Here is a 21,763-nt window from a genome sequence, read left to right as displayed (position 1 = left end):
ACCATTAGCAATTGGTAGGTTACCATAACTTTCAGTTTGGAGAGTTCTAATCCCATACAGGTTTATGTATAAAGGAATCCCATTTTACTTTTACTTTACCCCAGGCATTACTGAACTGCACTTTTCAAAGTGCCTACTGGACCTTGCAGTTCCTCCTGCACCTTAGGAAGTCCCCTTTCTGCATGTTCTAACAACCTGAGTATTTTACCAGTAAGATGTGGAGCTGTCAGCAACAGGGTTCAGGGTCACAGGCAGAACAAACTTGAATACTGGCAGAAAGTTGGGTTTTGTTTTCTATGTAACCCTGGCTAGCCTGGAACTATGTATATCATAGGCTTTTCCTGCCTCCTCAGTGTGGGCATTAAAGGTATGTGCTACTGTAAGTTCAGTATTTTATTGGCCATTGTACAAATACTTGCCATTCAAGTCTATCATTTTTAAGATCCTGGAGTCAAACTATTTCATGGCTGCACAGAATACAGATTGTATTAGGAACAGTCATTAGGCCGCCATCAAATCTGCTAATCTGCCAAACTAGTTAACCCAAAACCAAACCAGAAAAAAATAACTCCACAGCAGGTGAACTGATTTTCTTTCTTGGTGGTTGTACACCAGAGAAATGAGGTGGCAAAGGACCAATCTAACACATCCCAAGTCAGCCACTTATGGTCATCTTATGCCAGCTGGCCCATTTATTTTATTGGGGGGGGGGGTTGTTTTCGAGACAGGGTTTCTCTGTGTAGCCCTGGCTGTCCTGGAACTCACTTTGTAGACCAGGCTGGCCTCAAACTCAGAAATCTGCCTGCCTCTGCCTCCCAAGTGCTGGGATTAAGGGCGTGCGCCACCACCGCCTGGCTTGGTTTATGTAAAACACAAACCTCACACCATCCCTTACTTCAGATATGGCAAATGAGTATTTTCTACTAATACTGTAAACTCATCCTTACAGGGAAAAACAAAAACCCCCATGTTATAAGTAATGAACTGAGTGACAAACATTTGAACATTAAATCCCACAGTGCAAGGATTTACTGCAAAGTACCTTTAATGTGTTTGTATCTGCAGCAAGCATTAGATTTGCTCGTTTGGGCACCATAAATTAGGTTTAGCACTACAGACACCCAGCCCCCCCCCAACCAGTATTAATCCAGGTAAGAAAGCTGAACAAAACACTTCTGAAAAGGGGTGCATTCACAAACCCAATACAGTTTAATTGTTTTCAGTCAAAGGCTTCCACTTACATCTGTTTGGTTAATGATAAATAAAGACAGTTTAAATGCTTCAGTAAGTCAAGTGACTCATCAAACCAGGGTTTGAATTATTACTGTCACTATTCAGCACTCCATCCAAATAACACCGATACTGCACTCTCAGATAGGAAAGAAAAAAAGGTACAGCTGCGGCAAATGCTGAAGTCTGCGTTCTGAGCATTTTTTAAACGAAACAGCCACTCTGCATCCTTTCCTCTGCCACTCTGCTGTGATAATGTGGATCTGTTACATTTTACTTCAACAGATAAAGCACTCTGCTGAGAATATAAAAAGTTATAAAAATGTAATCATAAAAGACTAAATATTGGTAGGCATGTCAACTTTCTTTTAATAAAAACAAAAATAGTCATTGTTATCTATTTAAATAAGTATCTTGTTATAGAGTGTTCCAGTTATTGAAAAGGGGCCCTTAAAAAACCCAACTGCCTACGTGTAAACCCTACCCCTCTTGCCTCTTAAGACAGATCTGAGGGAAGAGTCATTTAATGTGCAAATCGGCAAAACAAATGTGGAGGAGCAGGGACTTCTTGAAATGATGTTCCCAATCAATTTGTGGTTTATTCTTTTACAGTATCAACCTTCAAAAAGTAAAATAACCAAAGATGTCTTAAGAATACAGAAACAGACCTTCATCTTTGCATTCCGTTCCAAACACAAAAAGTATGTACAGCATGTTTAATAATATGCAATATGCAAAAGCGTTGTGTTGCAGTTAGCAACATCTACCCCACCCACCCTCCTTATTCACAAGTGTACCTCTACTAAACACAATTACATCACTAAGCCTGTTAGTTTGGGGTTCTTAAATTTGTTAAAACTGGAAAATCTTTGTGTAAGGGCTCCACTCATTTGACTGAGGGTTGTAGACTTCCACAGTATTCAGAAACTCATTGCCATCGAATCCTCCCACTGCATAAATGGTATTCCCTACAGTTGTGATCCCAGCATTGCTCCTTGGTGAAGTCATATTTCCCATCATCTTCCATTCATTTCTAGTTGGATCATACATCTCCACACAACTGATGGCATGAGAACCATCAAAGCCACCACCTACAAACAGTTTTCCTAAAAGAGAAACAAGGCAGTCAGTCTAAAAAGGCTCAGAAAACAAATTTTTAAAAAAAGGCCTACAAAATTGAGTGAGGAGAAATGATTGTCCGTTCTGTTAAGGCAAGGCATAGCAACACACACTTGTAATGTCACCACTCAGGAAGCCATGACTAAGGATTATTAGTATGAGATCCGCCTGGGCTACACAATGAAATCTTATCTTAAAAGAAAAAGAAAGAAAAGGTCTGTGTAATTGTGGCACGGATTCTGGAAACCATGGAGATAAGTAAAATGGACAAGAATCCATTCCTACAGAAACTTAGGCAACTACAGGGATAAAAGGGCAGAAACTGCATCATGTTAAATACATCTCCCACAATTCCATAGTAATTACTACAGTCATCATTTCACAGATGAACAATTAAGAGACACAAAGAAGGTAGAAACTTGCCTAAATATGTTAAGTGACAAACTATCAGAGTTCTATATATTCAAAGAAGTTAGAGGAGGGACTAGGGCTATGCCCCTCTATGTAGGTCAATGGTAGAACACTTATCCAGTAAAAGTGAGAGGCCTTGGTTCAAAGTGGCACCACAAAAGTTATAGGGAACAGATAATGACTGAACTTCTAGACCTTTCATCTACATATTTTTTTTCAAATTAGATACTCAATAGAACAAAAAATGTCAGCAATAAACTATGGGGGGGGGAATCACTAATTTTCAGCTTCATTATTTTCTCTTCTGATTATCACTTATCCCATTTGCATGAATCCAGCTGTAACTACACTGCTAGGGCTCACAAGGGTCTAGGGTCTGGGTCAGGAGGCTGTTTCTATTCTCCACACACTTACATGCTCACTAGTTGAGCCACAAAGTCTTGCTAAGATTCAGCTTTGTTCCAAATGATGTTAACTAATACTATAGACAATAAAGCAATCAATAAAGACTATGTGAAAGGACACTGTCTACAAAAGAAAACTGAAAGATTATGCTTTGAAATAAAATTCTTAAAGTTACTATCCTAAAATAAGGTCAACTCAAAATCTAAGACTGAATTATGGATACATCTCACAGAGGGAAATTTGGAACTTGGTTAAGAACACTTACCAAGTGATGGGTGAAAGAATATATTTAGGTTATTAACAGACACTTAGAGGGGAAAATCCCTTTTTGTCCCAAGAGACAAAATAATATGAATTTAAAAAAATGATTCCTAATTATTCTGTCTATGACATGGGTGTAGGCTTACACATGCTGCAGCACAGAGGTCAGAGGACAACTATGTGGGTCAGTTCCCTCCTCCCACCTTTACATGAAGTCTGTGGATCCAACACTGGGGTTTTGCCAGAAAGGCAGGCATTCTACCTGCTGGGCCATTCCACCGGTCCCTGCAATCTACTTAAGAGTGTGTAAGTGACCCTTCTTGGCATTTCGGAGCTCTTCCCATTCTGTACTATTTAGCTCTCTAACCCTGGATACTCACCATCAAGCACAGCGACTCCAGCTCCTCGCCTAGCCACATTCATGGGTGCAATTAAAGTCCAGGTGTTGTTTTCAGGATTGTATCGTTCTACTGTGTTCAGACAATTCCAAGATTCTGCACCTCCAATTATATACAAATAACCACCAAGTTCACAAACTGCAGACTGGTGTCGACCTATAAAAGTTAAGGCAAACCAGGATTATTATTAAAGCTATCAAAACTGTAAATGTGTACTACAACCTATTAATTCACAGGTCTTTAAAGAACTACAAGTTCAAGGCCAGACAGTTTGGGCTACATGGAAAGTTCCAGGCAAACTCTGTCCCCCTCAAAACAAAACAAAACCAGTCCAACTTACGAATGTTAAGAGGAGCACAGCTTGTCCACGACTTCGTTACAGGATCAAATACATCACAATTTTTCAGGCCTTTTTGACCATATGGATCGGAGCCACCAACAATGTACAATTTCCCATTCAGAGCACACACTCCTACGAAGGTATAAACCATGTGAGTAACCCAACCATCAGGAGTGAACACGGGCTGTCTTGTCTAGAAGAGTGTTATTACCTGCATTGCAACGGTTGGTTCTCAGCTCTGGAACAGGGGTCCAGTCATCAATGTTTGGATCATACATTTCTCCACAACTCAGGTCATCTGAGTGTCCATTTGATCCACCCACCACATAGAGCTGTCCCTATATCAAAAGTGATAAGTCAGAACTCCCCCTGAGTAGTCCTAAGAAAAACCACAAAGCTAAAGGATTGTTTTGCAGCATACCGTACTTACCATCAGCACAGCCATTTGAAAACGGGCTCTTGGTGTCCTCATGGGAGCAAGGAAGGACCAGTGATCTGTATGTGGATCATAGCATTCAACTGTTCGAAGACATTCCTCTCTGTTATAACCACCTGGCAAAAGAATCATAAGTTTGCTTAAAATGTGAAACATGATCAGAATGGCTGGATTCCCCCCTAGTGGGAACTAGTGGGCATCTTACTATATCTCCCAGGCTGTCTTACAGTTTGAGCCCCTTATTACACCACCTAAGTGCTAAGATTACAAACTATGTGGCTGGTCACCAGGGTCCAGCCAGGATGTCTGTAGGTTGTGTACCTAACGAGAAAGGTATTTAACTGACCGTTCCTAATGTCAAGGAGTAGCATTCATTATCTATGAGCAAACTGCTTATTCTGGCTTGAGAACTAACGAGTTTCTCTACTCTGTAGTCGAACATAAAGAGTGTACTACAGCACTTGGCCTAGCAAGCCCCGAGGCCCTGGGTTCCCTTTTAAATTAAAACAATGACTTCTAACCAAACTTAGGGATATTCAATATCAATGTTATTCCTGTCTTGAAATGCAGCATGTTGAGTCCTCTCGCTGCCAGTCAATCAATATAAGACCTGTCTGTCACACCCAGCGTTCTGCTCTTACCTGCAGCTATGAGTTTGCCATTCATCTCTGCTGTCCCTAGTCCAGACCGTGCATACTGCATGGGAGACATGGGCTTTTCTAGGAGCTCATCTGGTTGCATCTCGAAGCTTAAACTCTTGCTCAGTTTTGGAGTACTTGTTGGTGAGCTCTGTGGACTGTTCCGCCCGTGAAGGAAAATGACACAGAATGTACTGTCCAGCACAGCCAGGCACAAGTAAGTGTTATCTGTGAACACAAGAGCTCTGTGTTTACCATGAACTATTAACATTAACACTTAGGGTGGTTAGAGAATTCTAAATTGTATTCCAGTCTCCAGAACAGAACTTCTGCTATGGTTTTCCGTATGCCATTGCTCTGAGTTTTTCCTTATTCAGTCTCAAAGTATTAAACTGACCACTATCCTTACAAATAGATAAACTGAAGACAAACTTACTTGAAGTCTTTTCTGAAGCAACGATTTTCCACTCATGCTTAGGGCTTTGCATTGAAGCATTTGGAGAAGAGAGACATCCAGTGGAACTGCCACTTATCTGCTTATGGCCATTCTCACGGGGTGGCTTTTTCTGCAAAATCAAAAGGCAGCTACAGAAACCTAGCCAGAGAGCATTCCTGCTGCACCTTTGTTCCTGAGCTACTGTGCAACACTGCCCACACACTGAGCACCTTCCACCTACATGCACACTCAGAGCACACTAAACAACACAAACCAACACTTTCCGGCTGACAGGCTCCTGCCACACTTACACCATCACTTAAAAATGAAACAGCTTCATCTACACAACTGGCTGCTCAGAAAAAGATCAATTTGAACAATTCAAAAACCACACCACAGGTCAAACACCAGAATGCTATCTCAATATAGGAGCAGGAAGGAGAAAACAACACATCTCATCTGCTCTATGTACGGAACTGTCAACCTAACCAACCAGTCTGTATCCTTCATACAATGCCAGCAAAGAGTGAGTACACACAGGGTCTGCCAATCTCCGAAAGCAATTTACAGGGAGGTATCAATCAGAGGCATGTACATTTTATTTAGGGCTACTTATTATTGATACTGAAAAAGCTAAATACACACAGAGTAATCAGAAATGAAGTAATACTACAAGAACCACTTGCAAAATTGTAATACAGGAACGATAATGATGGACTCTCCGAGAATTAGTGTGCTTTCATGAGCTTCTTTTGCAGATTGCTTTCCACTCCCTCAGGCCACTCCCAGAAGAACGAATCATACAGAATTTCATGTGTCCCTGGTACCGAGTCTTAAAATGTCTACCATGAAAAGAACATGTACCGTACTTCAGTACCTACAAACTCAGCTCACCCAATTAACCTGGTCCCCAGGGACAGACTGCACAAACAAGTAGTTTCTAATAAAAACTTGTATTGCTAGTGGAAACAAAAAGCAACAAAAAAACAGTTTTTAAAAACAAAGACCCTGCTTTTTAAGGATGACAAGATGCATTAAAATCTCCACCTCAATCTGTGGAAAGGAGCCCAAGTCTCACAAAGTAAGAACTAGGCGGTGCTTACACTACAGAGGCCTCAGCAGTAAGAGCACTCTAACATATGAATTGTAACTGAGAGTGACCATGGAGGGGACCGACACTCTAGCACTAAAGACTACTGGCATTAACAAACACACCTGAGACACAGTCCTGGAGACGCCTGTGCAAACACAACTACCCCTCTCTTTAGATCACCTTCCAGAAGAGCTCATTTGTTTGGCATCCACACTTTCTTCTCAGGCAGCTTTTCCAGTCAGAGTTGTTTCTCATCTCATTCCTCCTTCCCAGGCCACCTGTCTACCTACTCCTCTCATTCCTGAAATCTACGGTATGACCCCACAACTTTTCACCTCCATGGTCTCTATTCAAAACCTTTTAGCAAGACAGAAAGAAAGGTCAGTGTCTCACACACTCCCATGATCTTCTCATTCCCAAACTGTCCTAAAGCACTATTAAGTAAGACCTACCCTCAACCTTTGGAGAGCTAGGTATAGGCATAGATGAGTGGAATTGGTCCTTCTCCATATCCTTAGCTTACTAAGCTGTTCATCATTCTTGAAACTATTACCTGAAATAGTGTGCAAACTGCTCTCACAGCGTTCATCTACCCTGTGTCTGACCAGCAAAAAAAAAAAAAAGCAAAGTCCCAGCCAACTTTGTAAAGTTAAAAACCGCAAATCTGTTGAGATCATCACATAGCCAGCCCAGAGACACCCACCTAACAATTAGCCATTTCCTATGATTAAGGAATGCCAACTAGAAATATAACTAGCCACATCTCTCTAAACTCAAAGTGTTTCACTATGAACTTTTTAAACTACATATTCTTTCCACTTAGTATTCTTGTCTAAATTCTCCTTGCTGTACATGTAGCTCAGGCAGACCACTTGCCTGTCATATGCAAAGGCCTCAGGTTTCATCCCCAGACCACACAAAATTAAAAAAAAAAAATTCTTCTTGCCACCCATAGGAAAAAGCATCAGTTGTACATGTTTCCTTTTCCAGATTAGACTGCCAACCACAGAGCAGCACCCATGCATGGATAATCTTCTTCTGCTTATCTAAGACTAATCCACTAAATCCCACACCTTCCACGCCTTCCACCTCACATCTCATCCCACAGGTTCCCTCAGGCCCTCTGATGGTAGAAGCCTCTTTTCAGACAGTATTGTTTACTACCTTGGTAGATTCCTGTAATAGAAGCTACATAGGCTATGTCTTCCCGTCAAGCATCACAGCCTACCACTGGCTGGTATTTAATCTTTTGCCATTAGAGAGGCTACTTTAACTTACAATATTTATAATTAAAGATAAAACAATCTGGATGCTCCAAGTAGAAATACAAACGTGGCTTTTGGCTAACCCAAGTCCCAACTTTTTTTTAGAAGTACTATTATTGCCATGGGATACCACAGGCATCTACAATCTGGATAACATGATCACATAGTCAGTATACTATCACTGAGCCAACTTTGAAAGCAAACATTCCATGGCTTGGGATTACTCTCCAGCATATTTCTTCACAATGCTGAGTTAAAAGCCATATAAGAATGCATATTACATGACTATTTTATAAAGATTCCAAGCAGGCAAAATATGTTTGTATCTCAAGTTAGGACAATCGGTTTTTGGAAGGTGTAGAGCGGTGATGGAAGAGAAAGGCTCCAGGGCGCTTTTCTTCTTAAGAGCATGGTTTAGTGACTGGCTCAATGTGGCATGTACAATTTGTGGGGCCGCTATAGTGTTGCTCAGTGTTGGGAGGGCAAGAAACACATGCAGAACATTGGTTTAATTTTAACACACAAAAACAATAGATGTTGCTTTTCTGTATACTGTCAGTGTCCATAAGATTGTTCAGATACCTCAGATGTTTTTCTCTACTGTTAAAAATGTGTATGAATTTAAGTGCGTGTTTAATAAAAGGCTACAGACATAACTCAATCAGCACAAGGAAACTATACTGCTTTAATACATTCTGCTGGAGAAACATCCAGACCACACTGTAACACATGATCAACCATTTCTGAGTTCAACATTGTATAAAGTTATTATAAATCATGATATAGTTTCTATTTCATGAGTGTTCAGTAATTAAATAGCCAAAATTTCTTTCACAGCCATCAGCAATTTAAATCAACTATGTCTGTTTAGAACTGACCCTACTGATCATGCATGTTACAAATAACCTTAAAAAAATCTAACCAAATTAACGAAACCCTAACATATTGCTTTATTTTACTATTCTTATTACTAGTTGTGAACCGTATTTTGAGAGAAAAGGTGTAAATGGAGTTTGTCTAATTGGCTGAGTTAGCTTCTACTAGTGTGGCAAAAATTCTGGAAGCTGTAAAATATGCCTCTTTTCTCCCCAAAAAGTCTCTGTCCAGTTATAACATTGGAATTCGTCCACTTTCCTTTGTTAAAGGAAAATTTAAGAATGCTATAAGTTCTCCAGTTAAAGTTTAACCTGAGGTTACCTCAGACTGTGCAATGTGTACCTGCACAAACTGAATGTGGTCATCATCACTGCCAAACACCTCAGCCTGTCCATCTAGTGGGTTCCCATCAAGCAGCTTGTGATCAGCTGAGTAGTACAAGGTTTGAACCTGCAAAACAGCAACAGAACACCCATGTGGCTACTGTCACCATGGCTACTCGCTAGTACGAAGATTTCACAACCGCCTCAAGGTAACCTCCAGTGTGCGTCTTGACATCTTACTCTGGGCAGGATCCCGATGCAAAGAAAAACATGTCATAGTAGTAAAAATGTAAAAAGCAAAACCAAAACAAAACAAAAATCAAGATCAAATACAAAATCTTCTAACACTGGCTGAAGAGTCCTTGGCTTGATTGGCTTGAAAGAAATCTTCCTTGTTTCCATTGCTTCTATTATGTGACATTAAGAAAAAAGGTATAGTACAACACATAGTTTCTTAAATATACATATTTACAACAAAACACTGATTGGTTCACACCTTTGAAGATTAATGGTACTGTTTGAATAAACATACTTCTCCCCTGTAGGTTAATATCAAGAAAACATATAAAGGAAAAAACAAATTCAAAAATTCAAGCAAGCTGCAATCTTCCTGCACAGATGCAAATACATGACACTACTGCATCTGATTCCCACATGGGAGGTGACAGAATTGACAGAGCATCTGCTAGCCTGAATAGAAGGCCGTAACGGCAGTGACTAAGGCCTAACAGAGCAGGCCAGCTTGAGTGAGCATGGAGGGCTCTGTGGAATGATACACTCAATTACTCCACTGCTCCAATCAAGCATATGGACCAGTCCCAACTTTTCCATCAAATTTTGTTTTTCTTGTGAATTTTTAAAAAACATCCCCAAGTCTGACTATATGTAAGAGCACCACCATTGAAAACACAAAGCTTTCGAGCTAAGAACCCTGTAAGGAGTAAACACCATTAAATCATCATCGCTCTCTGCCCACAGCGGACTTTTCTTAGGAGAACTGGGGCAGGACTGCTGCTTCTTTACGTGTGTGTCAATACACTCGAGGTGTCTTCTCGGCTCTTCAGTCTTGGGGATCCTAGTTTTGTTAATAAACCTATGGGGAGATAAACCAACGGGGAGGAACAACCATTAGAAGCTTTACCTACTTGTCAAGACTTAAAGCAAAAACCTGTGAAGAAAAATTAAGACTCTACAGAAAATGTCAGTACCACCTCCCGTTTCTAAAGCAAGTTACACGCTACTTTAAAGAAAGTTAACGGCACATAATCAGCAAAGAAAAAAAGGAAAAAAAAAAAAAAAAAAAAAAAAAGAAAAGCAGAAGACCAAACTGAACGGTTCATTCAGCTCACCTGGACACCCCCCCTGTTTCTCAGCTTAGGGGTACCTATAGCAAAATTTAAATTCTTTAGGGTCATGGTTATAAAATAAAAGTGAAAGGGAATCCTTCATGTTATAGCAAAAATAATTGGTAAGAACTGTTGGGTCCCATTTACTTTAAAACTAACCTCTTCCATGAGCTCCTCCAGGCTGTCTCCATTCTCCCAGATGCTACGCTGCACCCAGTTGATTACCTTTGTATACAACTTGCCATTGCTGGGCAAGCACACATTATCTTCAAGCATTACCTCCAACTAGAATTGTATATAAATAAAACAAATATCAGTGACATCCACATCAGCTTGGGAATTCTAGTTCTCAGCTAAATGCTCAGTTTTATAATAAAAGTTGTATTGGGGGAAGGAGGTTCATGAGCCCCACCACTAGCTGAGGTGCTAGAGTTAAAGGTGTGGTTCCTGGTAGGCCACTACGGCTTAGTGGACTGTCCCATAGCCATCAGTCACAAGCAGCACGTAGGGCCAAAAAGGGTTGAGAGGACGTGAAGTGAGTATGGATCTGGAAGTGAACATGGTAAAACACTGTATACTTTTTTAAAATTCTCAAAAATATTGTATTAAAAAAGTTGTATTCCATCAATTTTCTCAATTTGCAAGGAAATCAGTAACCCTAAAGTAAATAAACAAACAGGGAAGCAGAAACCCATCATATAAGCGTAACAGCCACTTCAATGTATGAGCATTACTGTAGCCCTTATTCAGCTGGCAGAGACTGTGCCCGCAACCACAGAGCATTACCAGACCTGTGTGACCTATGTGGCCTACTCCTTACCTTTAGTCTCGGAAGCTTAAGAAACTCCTCCTCTTCTGAAATTTGTAACAAATGCTCCTGAATATAAGCGTCAACTTTATTCAACAAACGGGAGTCTCCCATACAACTTGCAAAATTTCGGTAAGAGATGCAGCTAGTAACATCCATTCTAGAGAGTAAATAATCTCCGCAGACCTTAGGAAAGAAATACAGACGTGCCAACATTTGCATGGTTTACTGAATAGTTAATGTCAATTTCCTGTGAAATACAGAAATAAGCCAGAAATCAAATCAAACTACACAATGGGGACAGCACATGGACAAATGGTGCCATCAGCTGGGCATAGTGGTGCACAGATGCCCACAGAATCTGGGGCACTTGGGAGGCTGAGACAAGAGAAACCTAAATTCAAACCAGCCTGGGCTACATAACAAGATATCTCAATAAAACCAAACAACAAAAAGCAAACAAGAAACAGCAAAGATGTGGCATACAAAGTTAAATCATTTAGAGCCAATGTGACAAACGGAAATGCAGTGCAGGTTCTAGGTGTCAACAGGAGCAGTCAGGTGAGGCTTTCTGAAAGGCTAGGGATAAATGGGGCTTTGCAATACAAAAGCTGAGTACACAGCACACATGGAATGTAGCAAAAGAGAATTAGGAAATCAATTTGGAAAAATAGTATCTGTATTAGGAAGAAGCTGGAATGCGAAACTATGCTGGAATGTGCATAGGACTTCTGTTAAAATTCAGTGTGTGTATGTGCTTCATGCATGGATATCACAAGACAACCGTGTGGAGTAAGTTTACCTCTTCTACCTGTTGCATGGGTTAGAAATCAGGTCACCATGACTGACACAGCAAGCAGCTTCACCTGCTGAGCCATCCTACTGGCCTAATCACAGGATTCCTTTTTAAAGATTCATGTACTTTCATTTTGTATGGGTGTTTGCCTGCATGTATGTCTATGCAATACACCATATGCATGTAGTGTTTGCAGAGGCCAGGAGAGGGCATTAGACACTCTAGAACCAGAATTACGGATGGTTGGGTGACATCTATGGGTGCTTAGAATTGAGCTTGAGTTTTCTACAAAAGCAACAAGTACTTTAGGTTTGTGGGGCATTTTGTTTGTCATAACTGTTTAACTCAGCAGTTCTCAATCCGGGGGTGGCAACCCTCGAAGGTCAAATGATCTTTTCATCGTGGTCACCTAAAGACCACTGGAAATAGATATTTATATTACAATTCATAACAATAGCAAACAGTTATGAAATGGGAACAAAAATAATTTTATGGCTAGAAGGCACCACAACATGAGGAACTATAGTAGAGTTGCAGCGTTAGGAAGGCTGAGAACTACTGGTTTAAATTTTGTTACACTGATTATATATAGAATGCACATAGCCGGTCTTTATAAGATTTTATTTCAAAAAAGTCTGACCCTTTAAAGAACATTTTTAGTTTGCTGGCCCTTATTCAAAGCCACTTTCTCTGCTTAAAAATCCTATGACTAGGGGTGTTGGAGAAATGGCTCAGTGAGCAAGAGTACTTGTTGCTGATTGTTCTTTCAGAGGACCTGAGTTTGGCCCACATCAGGCAGGTAGCTCAAAACCGCTGGTTAACTCTAGCTCCTGGGGACTCAATGCCTTCTGGTCTCTGCAGGTACTTTCCCTTATGTGTAGAGCACACATCAGCCACTGGCAATGCAGCACTCTAATTCCTTACTGATTCTCTTCCATTTACTCTCGGGAACACACGCTATCCTGACACTGATCTCAGTTTGTGCCCAAGCCAGAAAGGTGCACGGCAAGGCCAAGCGACAGCTCTGTGTCGGGATCTGACAATGCAAGTAATGCTCTTTAACATACTATCAAAATTAAACATACCCATCAGAGACGTAGCATCTCATGTAACTTGATTTCCCAATACTATCTTGTCATCATCATCATAATCATCATAGAAAAATATACAAGTAGCTTAAATACAAAAATATTGAATGGAAACTTCACTGAGAGAGACAGTCAAGAGGACAAGTTTTCCTTCCTTGCTACCAAAAGGTCAAAACAACATGCTCAGACAAGATGGGAAGGGACAGAATCTCTAAATCTTGGGCCTAATTAGATGTTTTGTAATATTTCTACATCCCAACCCCTCAGAACACCCTGCCAGTATACTACTTTCACAATGTGTAATACGCTACCTGCTTGACTCGGTCCATCTTCAGCTTCTTGGCTGCAGAATAAACATCTTTTACTAATTCCTTATCAGCTTTCAACCTATTTAAAAAAAAACAAAACAAAAAAAGGTTTTTTTTTTTTTTTTTTTTTTTTAGTTATGACCAGGCTTTTTACATCCAGACACTCGGTATTTGATTTTCTGGTTCATTTGAAGGCACTCACTGAGCCGTGTATGCGTAATTCAGCAAGACTTCAACAGCTTCTGGATTGAGATCATCCAACTTCACATGAGAAACTCCATGAGGGTCACTGTCACTATTGAAGATTTCAAATAGATAGGGGCTACAGCAAGCCAGGACTGCCCTGTGTGCTAGCATCTCATGGCCACAGACCTGAAATCATGAAAACCAAAATGAGTAAGAAGTCTTGCTGACTATGCACTCAACATACCAGGCTTCCTGTGTCTCACAGTTCTAGTTAAGTCATCTCACAGCTACAAAGTTAGCTCAATGGTTAAGAGCACTGGCTGCTCTTCCATAGGACCAGCACTACATGGTGGCTCCTAACCACCTGTAAATCCAGTTCCAGGGACTCCTACCCGTCTTCTCACCTCCACAACAATGCACACATGTGGTACAAGACATACATGCAGGCAAAACACCCATACACGTAAAAGAAAAATAAGATCTCAAAAAACAAGACAAAACAAAAAAAAGCCCTAGTCATCTCATTAATTGCCTGTTTGGGGTGGGGAGAGCACAACTTATGGCTTTTATGAGTTTACTTTTTTAGTAACAAAAGGTCATGAATTAAATTTTAAATACCTGAAGCCGAACATCACAGAACTGCCCACTTTTCCTCAAGGCATTTAATTTGGCAACAGATGATTCAATAAAATTTTCGTCTTCAAACATCAAATATCCATTGGGAATCATTTTTCCTTATAAATTTGGCTAAACAGAAAAGAAAGAAAGCTAAGTTATTTTACATGTAAATGGTTCTTAAAAATTTTTCAAGCAGGGTATGGTGAGTCACACCTTTAATCTCAGCACTTGGGAAAGAGGCAGGTAGATTCCTGAGTTTGAGGCCAGCCTGGTCTATACACAAGACAGTGAAGTCAAGGACAATCACGGTACACACTAAATCATTGTTTCAAAAAAAGAATGTTATGTATTTTTCAAACATAAAACCTTATCTTTATACCCAAATTCTATCCTACCAACACATCAAAACATTTATTGCACAAAATCCTAGCTCAAACAACACTGGTCCAGGATACTGATGATCTCAGCCTGACTTTGATCTTATGGCTTTGTAACCCATCATCCAGTAGTGAGTATCTCGACAACCTAAACCTGGTTTCCACGTCAAACACACATTCCTCCTGAAGGAAGGAAAATGAAATATTTCCCTTTCCAAACCTATACAGCAAGCGGCTTAAGAGAGGTATGTAGGGATTTGGCTGCTGTCCATCTGTTACTCTCAAAATTAAACCAATGTTCATTTGAGACATCTCATATAGCCCAGTCTGGCCTTCAATTCAGAACCCAGTTGAGACTGGCCCTGAACTCAATCCCCCTTCCTTATCAGAGGCACATACTCCCAGCCCTGGGAAACTAAAATTCTTTGTAAAGACACCATTTCCTATATACAACACTGGGAACAGAACCAAGGGCTTCAAATATGCTAGGTAAACACAACCACCGAGCTACATCTCCAGCCTATTGTTCTCAAAACAAGTTTTTAACTTAACTTATAAACCAGTAACTTATACTAAATGCATAAGAGTAAGAGTATAAGACTCAGTTTAAAGTAACTTAAAAGTCAGAATACACAAAAAGGAATACTAAGGGAGGAAAGAAAAAAAATCAAATTTTAATTAAAAAATTTTTAAAAATGATAAAGATGCTTTTTAGGTGCCTGCAAGATGGGCACTAAACAGGTCGTGTACTTACCACATTGCCTGAGGACTTGAGTTCAAGACCTAAGGACCCACATGGTAAAAGGAAAGACCCCACACACACAACAAACACACACACACACACACACACACACACACGTGCGCTGTTAAAAAAAAAAAAAAGTTTTCATAGCCAAATGGTTAGGGATCGCTCTGACCATTTAAACATTGAGATAGAGGCTATACTCAGTAGAGTTTTCAGAAAACTCGTGTCTTTAAAGAAAGGTATTTGTTATTAAGCTGGGGAAGCATGCCCTAGTATGTGTGGAAGTCAGAGGCAACTTTAATTCTTCCTCTACCAGGGTTCCCAAGGATCAAATGTGCATTGCCAGGCTTCTGCAGAAAAGTGCCTTTTCTCACTGAGCCAGCTCACACCCCAAACAAAGTTACTGCTAAATATGCAGAATATTCACTTACCAACAATTACTGAAGAGAAATGTGTCACTGAGAACGCAAATGATCCAAAGACAAAGAAAGGAGTGTTGAAACAAAGCACTTCGTTACAGTGTGAAGAAAGATGGCTGACTGAAGGGAGATGTCTTAGGCTTTAATGGTGGTTCCAAAACTAGCAGGCTTGAAAATGATGTAATCAAGTCCTTAAAAGCTATAGACATGAATTTCTTCTGTGATAATCATGCATCATAATCTGTAAAAATAGCATATCTAAGTTAGATATTTGGAAGAATCAGTCTGCCATTCATGTAGGTAGAATAGATCATATAAAATAAGTTATTCTTTGAGGTAAAAGGCAAAAAATATTCACTTACATTAAGAAAACAAACTATTAACAACTCCTTTTTATTTAACATACAATACTCAGTGATTTCTTTTTAAAAAATCCTTTCTTATTATTAAAGAAGGATATACTAACCTGAGAAGTAAAGGACAAATATAAATATTAACTGTAAAAGTATTTACTAGCCGGGCGTGGTGGCGCACACCTTTAATCCTAGCACTCAGGAGGCAGAGGCAGGCGGATTTCTGAGTTCGAGGCCAACCTGGTCTACAAAGTGAGTGCCAGGACAGCCAGGGCTACACAGAGAAACCCTGTCTCGAAAAACCAAAAAAAAAAAAAAAAAAAAAAAAAAAAAAAAGTATTTACTATTAGATCCCAGCTACCATGAAAACACCTGATGTTTGCTCTAGGAGCCAGGAAAGCACCTTTGGGCACTCCTCCCAGACATATATATATGCTATAAGCTAGTTACCCCACTGCCCAAGGTGTGCTTGGCATTTAACCCTGCCCTTGTTTCATGTTGCCTTTCTAGCTGGAAAATCCTTAAGCCAACTCCTGACAGGTGAACTCCTCTAGCTGTGGAGTCTTTGCCAGTTCCGCAGAGCTAGGAAGCAGTGTTCCCCAAGCTCCACACTCAGAACCTTCTGTGAAGTCATGCACAATTGTCCAGAATTGCTGTTCTGTGCTCAGCTTCCAGGCAAATCCTCTCCTTGGTCATTTTAAAGGACAGCCTGTGTTGCATGGCTATCTTAAAAACAAAAACTGTATCAACTCTACTACACTGCTATGATGCTGATTTCTTCTGCTTTATAATTTCTATCTTTTCTTACAAAACTAGTTTTAACAGAACAAATGTTCTGTGAAAACAGGTAATCCCATCCCATGTACATACGGAGACCATACTGGAGATTTATAAACATTCTAAATGAGTTTTGCCTGTACATGTCTGTTTACCATGTATGCAGTGCTCTCAGAGGCCAAAAGGAGGCAATGAATATACTGGAATTGGAGTTACAGTGTGACCAGCTACGTGATGCTAAAAACTGAACCTGGTCCTTTAGAAGGTGAAATATTTATTATTTTGATAGCTTGGATGATCTAACTTAGATTTATTGGGGTAGGGGTAAAATTACTATAGTCTTTAAGAGAAAAACTTTGTAGAGAATGTTTGGGGTAATTCTGGCATATGCACTTTGTACAATATGTACACTACAATACTGCTTTGAATTTTGAGAAATAAGGTCTTTTTATTTAATATAAGACTTTCTGCTTACTACAATCTTAACATATGAAATGGGCACACAAGCCAATATCCCTAGCACTTAGGAGTGAGATGGGAAGATTAAGAGTTCAAAGGCCACTTGAGTTACATAGTAAGTTTCAAGGCTGACCGAAGCTACATGAGACTGTCTAGCAAAGATTTTAATATGAAATTCGCCTTTATCAGTAGTACATACCCATTGTTACAACTCTAAAAAGCTAGCCAAGTCCAAATGACCATTAAATTAATACAAACTTGTTTTAAAAGTTCATGTTTACTTTCATTAAGGTAAGTTTGGGTATATCAGATGCCTTCTGGACAAAATATCCACACTACATAAAAATTTTTAAAAAACTTAAAGTATCCTCAAATTTCATGTTTCTTATTTCATATATAAAACTCATGCACAGTAACTAATGATATTTTAAAATGGGGGAAATTTTATCTTTCAAAAGCCAGACCAAGGCTCAATCATCCCTAAGTCATACAAGAATATAAAATGTACTTTTTGTATTTAAAATACAGTTTGAGCCAATCTATTTTTAACACTGAAACTGGTGTGAAAACGAATATATACTGCTAAAGACATTTCAGTTCCTTAGTGTGGTTGGTACAAGAAATGGAAGACAGGGGACTTACTATTTGGTATTCAAGAGTTACTATAGCCCAGATTAGCCTAAGTGAAATATAATCCAGCAGGTCTTACAGAGCTGTGAGAACAGCATATCATTTCCCACCCTCTGCTAAGCAAAAGGAAACATCACATTTTCAAAACATTGCTAAGGTAAACCGCAAATATTTAAGTTTCAAGGTAATTTTTTCCAAAGAAGTCAATCACGAAGTAATTTAAGAATTCCTCCCCAGTGTTGGACTAAACCCAGGGGCTCAAGCATATCAAGCAAACACTCAAACCACCAAGCTACAAACACTTGTGATTCTAAACATGGCAGACACATACGGGAATAAAAAAAATAGAACAAAATGGAGTTAGCTCAGTTTCTGCAGCCTTAGACACTGTAGAGGCGGATAAAGCAGAGAAACCGGCTCAGGCAAAGAGGAAGAGAAGACATGGCAGCACACAGTCCAGAAACTGTGGCTGTTTTGGTTTCAATAGAAGGTAGTCTGCAGGATGCACATGGCGGTGGAGCGGAAATTACCAACTTATTTTAAGGTTTAAACAATGCTAAGTATGGAGACCAGATGAAGGTTTGATGAAAGTGTGTTAGAGAAGGTGTGGTGGGGGCATGCCTGGAAAGAACATGGAAGCGAAGCATTTAATGAAGATTAGACACACCCATGCTGGCTTGGTCTTCAACTAAGGCGCTGAGTGAGGGCTGAAGGCATCTTAACATGGGCGCACCACTATCAACATGTCACTTTTAGAATAAGAAAGAAAAAAGAACAAAGACTGGGATGTTCTAATGCTGAGGTACCTTTTGGATATCCAGGCTGACATCAGAAGAGTAAAGAGTACTGTTACAGGGCTAGAAACATTAACACAGTGGTAACTGAACCAGAAATCACTCCAATAATACTTTTAACACCAACAGAAGGTAGGAATATGCTCAACCTTCAAAAATTCCTACCTGCAGCATCTGACTATACCATCAAACTGCTAAAAAGCTAGAAAACAAAAACAACACAAAACAAACAAGCAAAAACCCAAACAAACAAACAAACGAAAAACAACAAAAAACCCTCTGGGGTAAGTCACATTAATATCAATTTTGACTGGCCAAGACAGTCAAAGAAACTTACTTGAAAAACTAAATTTATATGGCACTTAAAACATCCAAACAAGAAATGCAAAATCCTACCATTTAAAAACAAGGTCAACCTCCCACCAATAACTAAAATAAAGCGTGAAATGCTGTCTTTGGAAAGGACAAAGTTAGAAGACAACTATAAATTAACACAAAGGCTACAGAAATGGGAATCTATTAATTAACTCAAGATTTCACTAATTAGGAAATTAAAAGAAAGCCAACCCAGGCCTCCCTGCAAGGAAGCCACCAAAGTGCAGGTTTGATATAATGCCTGCTAGGTGGCATTACAGCATATTGGTTTCAATCCAGTTCTACCCAGTCAATGTTTACATCCAAGCTTACAAATAAGTCCTTTAGCATTTTAAAGATATTAAAAGACTTAGCAGGATTCAACCTGAAACTATTTTCTTAGTTATTTTTTCCTAAATCAACCACTGGTGTTAAAATGAAGAAAATATGGCTAAGGTGATCTAGTCCGTGCGGCTTGTGTGCTCTTACTTCCAGAGCTATGGTGTATTGCCAAAACAGGAGACCACAACAAAACTCCTAAGAACTTGATATCGGGGTGTTCTAACCTCCACTACTGACAGACATTAAACAAAACGTTGCCTTTTAGGCCGTCCGACTTCTTTTTGATCGAAATGTTTGCTCTCCGAAATCATTTATCTGCAACTTATTGAGAGAAAGGCGGAACTATTTCTCAAGTTTGTGTGTGTGTGCGTGTATACAGATTTCCTTACATTAATCTCCACTCTGACACTCCCCGGTGTCTTATCAACGAGGTCCTTCACTCACCCCACCCCACCCCCAAAAAGTGATCGGACGAAAAGCCTGCTCTCCACCTATTTCTTTCAGAGAACATGGAGCCTGTGCCCCGGCGCGCCGGGGACCCCGCGCTGCAAGGCCTGGGGCGCGCTCTCGGCGGGTACAACGAGGCACCCGCACACCCCCGGCCGCGATTGGCCGCGATTGGCCGGCGGCGCAGTCACTCAGAGCTGACACGTCAGGGCAGCCGCTCCCTCGCTCCTCCCGCCTCCTTTTCCCCGCGCTTGGCAAGAAAAGCGGGCAACGTGGAGCTCGAACAAAGGACCCCGCGGTCCACGGCGACCAGGGACTCCGTGCCACCCCACGCCTAACCCCCGGAACCGATGCGCTCTGAGGGCGGCTCTGTGTTCCCCACGCGCCGGCCGCGGGGAGTCTTAGCCCGGAGAGCCCCAAACCGCAGCCGGCACCTCGCTCCTGACAGCGGGAAACATGTCTACAGTCCTCGGTGGCCGCCGCTCTCATCCGGCGGGTCATCCCTCCTAGTCCTCCGCCGGGCCAGGTCCCGGGGACCCTCCGTCACCCAGCGCGGAAGCCTGACGGTCCCCGCCCGGGCGGAGGAAGGTCCGGGACCACCGCGCTCGTCCCCCGCGATGCCCGTGTCTCCCGGGACAGCGGGACGCTCCGCACCACCACCATCTTCCCACCCCGCCCTCTCCCTCCCGCGGCGCCCGCGTACAGCGCGTTACCTGGGTCATCTCTGAAGAGATGGCGAAATTCATCTCCAGAGCTTCGACGGGCTGCAGGCGGAAGGCGCTGGAAGGGGCTCGGGGCGACCGGGCGGGAGGCTGCGGGCCGAGGAAGACCAGTGGGTACTCGCAGGAACTCGCTCGCCGCCACGACGCGCCCAGCACCTCCGAGCGACTGACCGACCTCCACGCGCGTCCCGAACACACTGCCACCGCCGCTGCCGCTGCCGCTGCCGCCGCGCGCGCTCGCGCCGCACTCCCTCGCACGTCACCACGTGCGCTGCCGCCAACGCCTCCCGGCCGCTTCCGGCTCGGTAGACTGAGCGAATCACAGGCGAGCTCCCGGGAAGATCCCGCTCTAAGGCTCCGCCCACGGACAGGGCCCCGCCCACCTCATAGCTCTTTTCCTCAGCCGCCCCCTCCTTCCTTCTCGGCTCAACTAGGTCAGCGCAAGGTGATCCCGGAGAGCCGGGCGGCGGGGACCGCTCCTCCTGTTACTTATCGAGCGCTCGCCCTTTTTTTCCCCACTGTCCAGGAACTGGTTCCCTCCTGCCTCTTCCACCTGCCCTACCTTCTCCAGAGATCCGACGTGGCGATTAGAGTTCTCAGCGTCACACTGACTTCTAGGCAACCAGCCTAGACTGGAGCTGCCTGTTGTGGGAACCCCGCGGCAGTAGTTGGGCATCAGGCTCTTACCTTGGAGGTGGAGGGGTGAGAAGAATGGAGGAAGAAGGGATAAGTCAGAGGAGGGCCTGAACAACTAGCCCCTCTATTGGCCTGCTTTGGGTGAGCGTTCAGTGAGTGTGTAAAAAAAAAAAAAAAAAAAATGGTGAAAGAGAGAGTATCGGTGTACCATAAAATGCGTGTTCACTTCTACTTTTTGTCCCCCTCTGGTATCAGTTCCTGACGTCTCGCCTTCTTTGGACAAAGAAAAGTAGCTTGGGGAATTGTTAGTCCCTATCTCTACCCCCT

General features: G+C 41.6%; 2 protein-coding genes across 3 annotated transcripts; one reads left to right on the top strand and one right to left on the bottom strand.

The window, feature by feature from the left end:
* Positions 1-998: 998 nt before the first annotated feature.
* Positions 999-21,056, bottom strand: Ivns1abp (influenza virus NS1A binding protein). 2 transcript variants are annotated; one of them, XM_021161078.3, is made up of 15 exons: positions 20,792-21,056; positions 15,935-16,163; positions 14,382-14,510; positions 13,780-13,949; positions 13,581-13,656; positions 11,398-11,571; positions 10,737-10,862; positions 9,251-9,358; positions 5,675-5,804; positions 5,242-5,466; positions 4,595-4,716; positions 4,376-4,502; positions 4,165-4,296; positions 3,807-3,980; positions 999-2,336 (listed from the first exon to the last, which is right to left on the bottom strand). In XM_021161078.3, the coding sequence occupies exons 3-15, from the start codon at positions 14,490-14,492 to the stop codon at positions 2,083-2,085; spliced, it is 1,929 nt and encodes a 642-aa protein (XP_021016737.1). In that variant the 5' UTR covers positions 14,493-14,510; positions 15,935-16,163; positions 20,792-21,056; the 3' UTR covers positions 999-2,082. The 2 variants fall into 2 exon arrangements, with proteins under 2 accessions (XP_021016737.1, XP_029331975.1); XM_029476115.2 differs by lacking the exons at positions 13,780-13,949; positions 14,382-14,510; positions 15,935-16,163; positions 20,792-21,056 and adding an exon at positions 10,180-10,324.
* On the top strand, positions 20,811-21,620 carry LOC110293408 (uncharacterized). The gene is made up of 2 exons (XM_029476134.2): positions 20,811-21,234; positions 21,327-21,620. Exons 1-2 carry the CDS (start codon positions 20,811-20,813, stop codon positions 21,389-21,391), a joined length of 489 nt encoding a protein of 162 aa, XP_029331994.1. The 3' UTR covers positions 21,392-21,620.
* The last annotated feature ends 143 nt before the right edge of the window (positions 21,621-21,763 follow it).

Source organism: Mus caroli, unplaced genomic scaffold (assembly GCF_978045245.1).
Source record: "Mus caroli unplaced genomic scaffold, Mus_caroli_1 scaffold_1, whole genome shotgun sequence".
In the NCBI taxonomy this organism is placed as follows: Eukaryota; Metazoa; Chordata; class Mammalia; order Rodentia; family Muridae; genus Mus; species Mus caroli.
The sequence above is the reverse complement of the archived record's forward strand: the minus strand, read 5'-3'. Positions and strand labels throughout refer to the sequence as shown.

Bases quoted from the DNA above. Each gene is read 5' to 3' on its own strand.
- Ivns1abp (XM_021161078.3), bottom strand. From the start codon at position 14,492: ATGATTCCCAATGGATATTTGATGTTTGAAGACGAAAATTTTATTGAA. The intron at 10,863-11,397 runs GTAAGGAGTAGG...ATACAATTCTAG, and splicing joins TTAAGCTTCCGAGACTAAAG to TTGGAGGTAATGCTTGAAGA. The intron at 4,717-5,241 runs GTAAGAGCAGAA...TTCTTTTGCCAG, and splicing joins TGGCAAACTCATAGCTGCAG to GTGGTTATAACAGAGAGGAA.
- LOC110293408 (XM_029476134.2), top strand. From the start codon at position 20,811: ATGGCGAAATTCATCTCCAGAGCTTCGACGGGCTGCAGGCGGAAGGCG. The intron at 21,235-21,326 runs GTCAGCGCAAGG...CCCACTGTCCAG, and splicing joins TTCCTTCTCGGCTCAACTAG to GAACTGGTTCCCTCCTGCCT.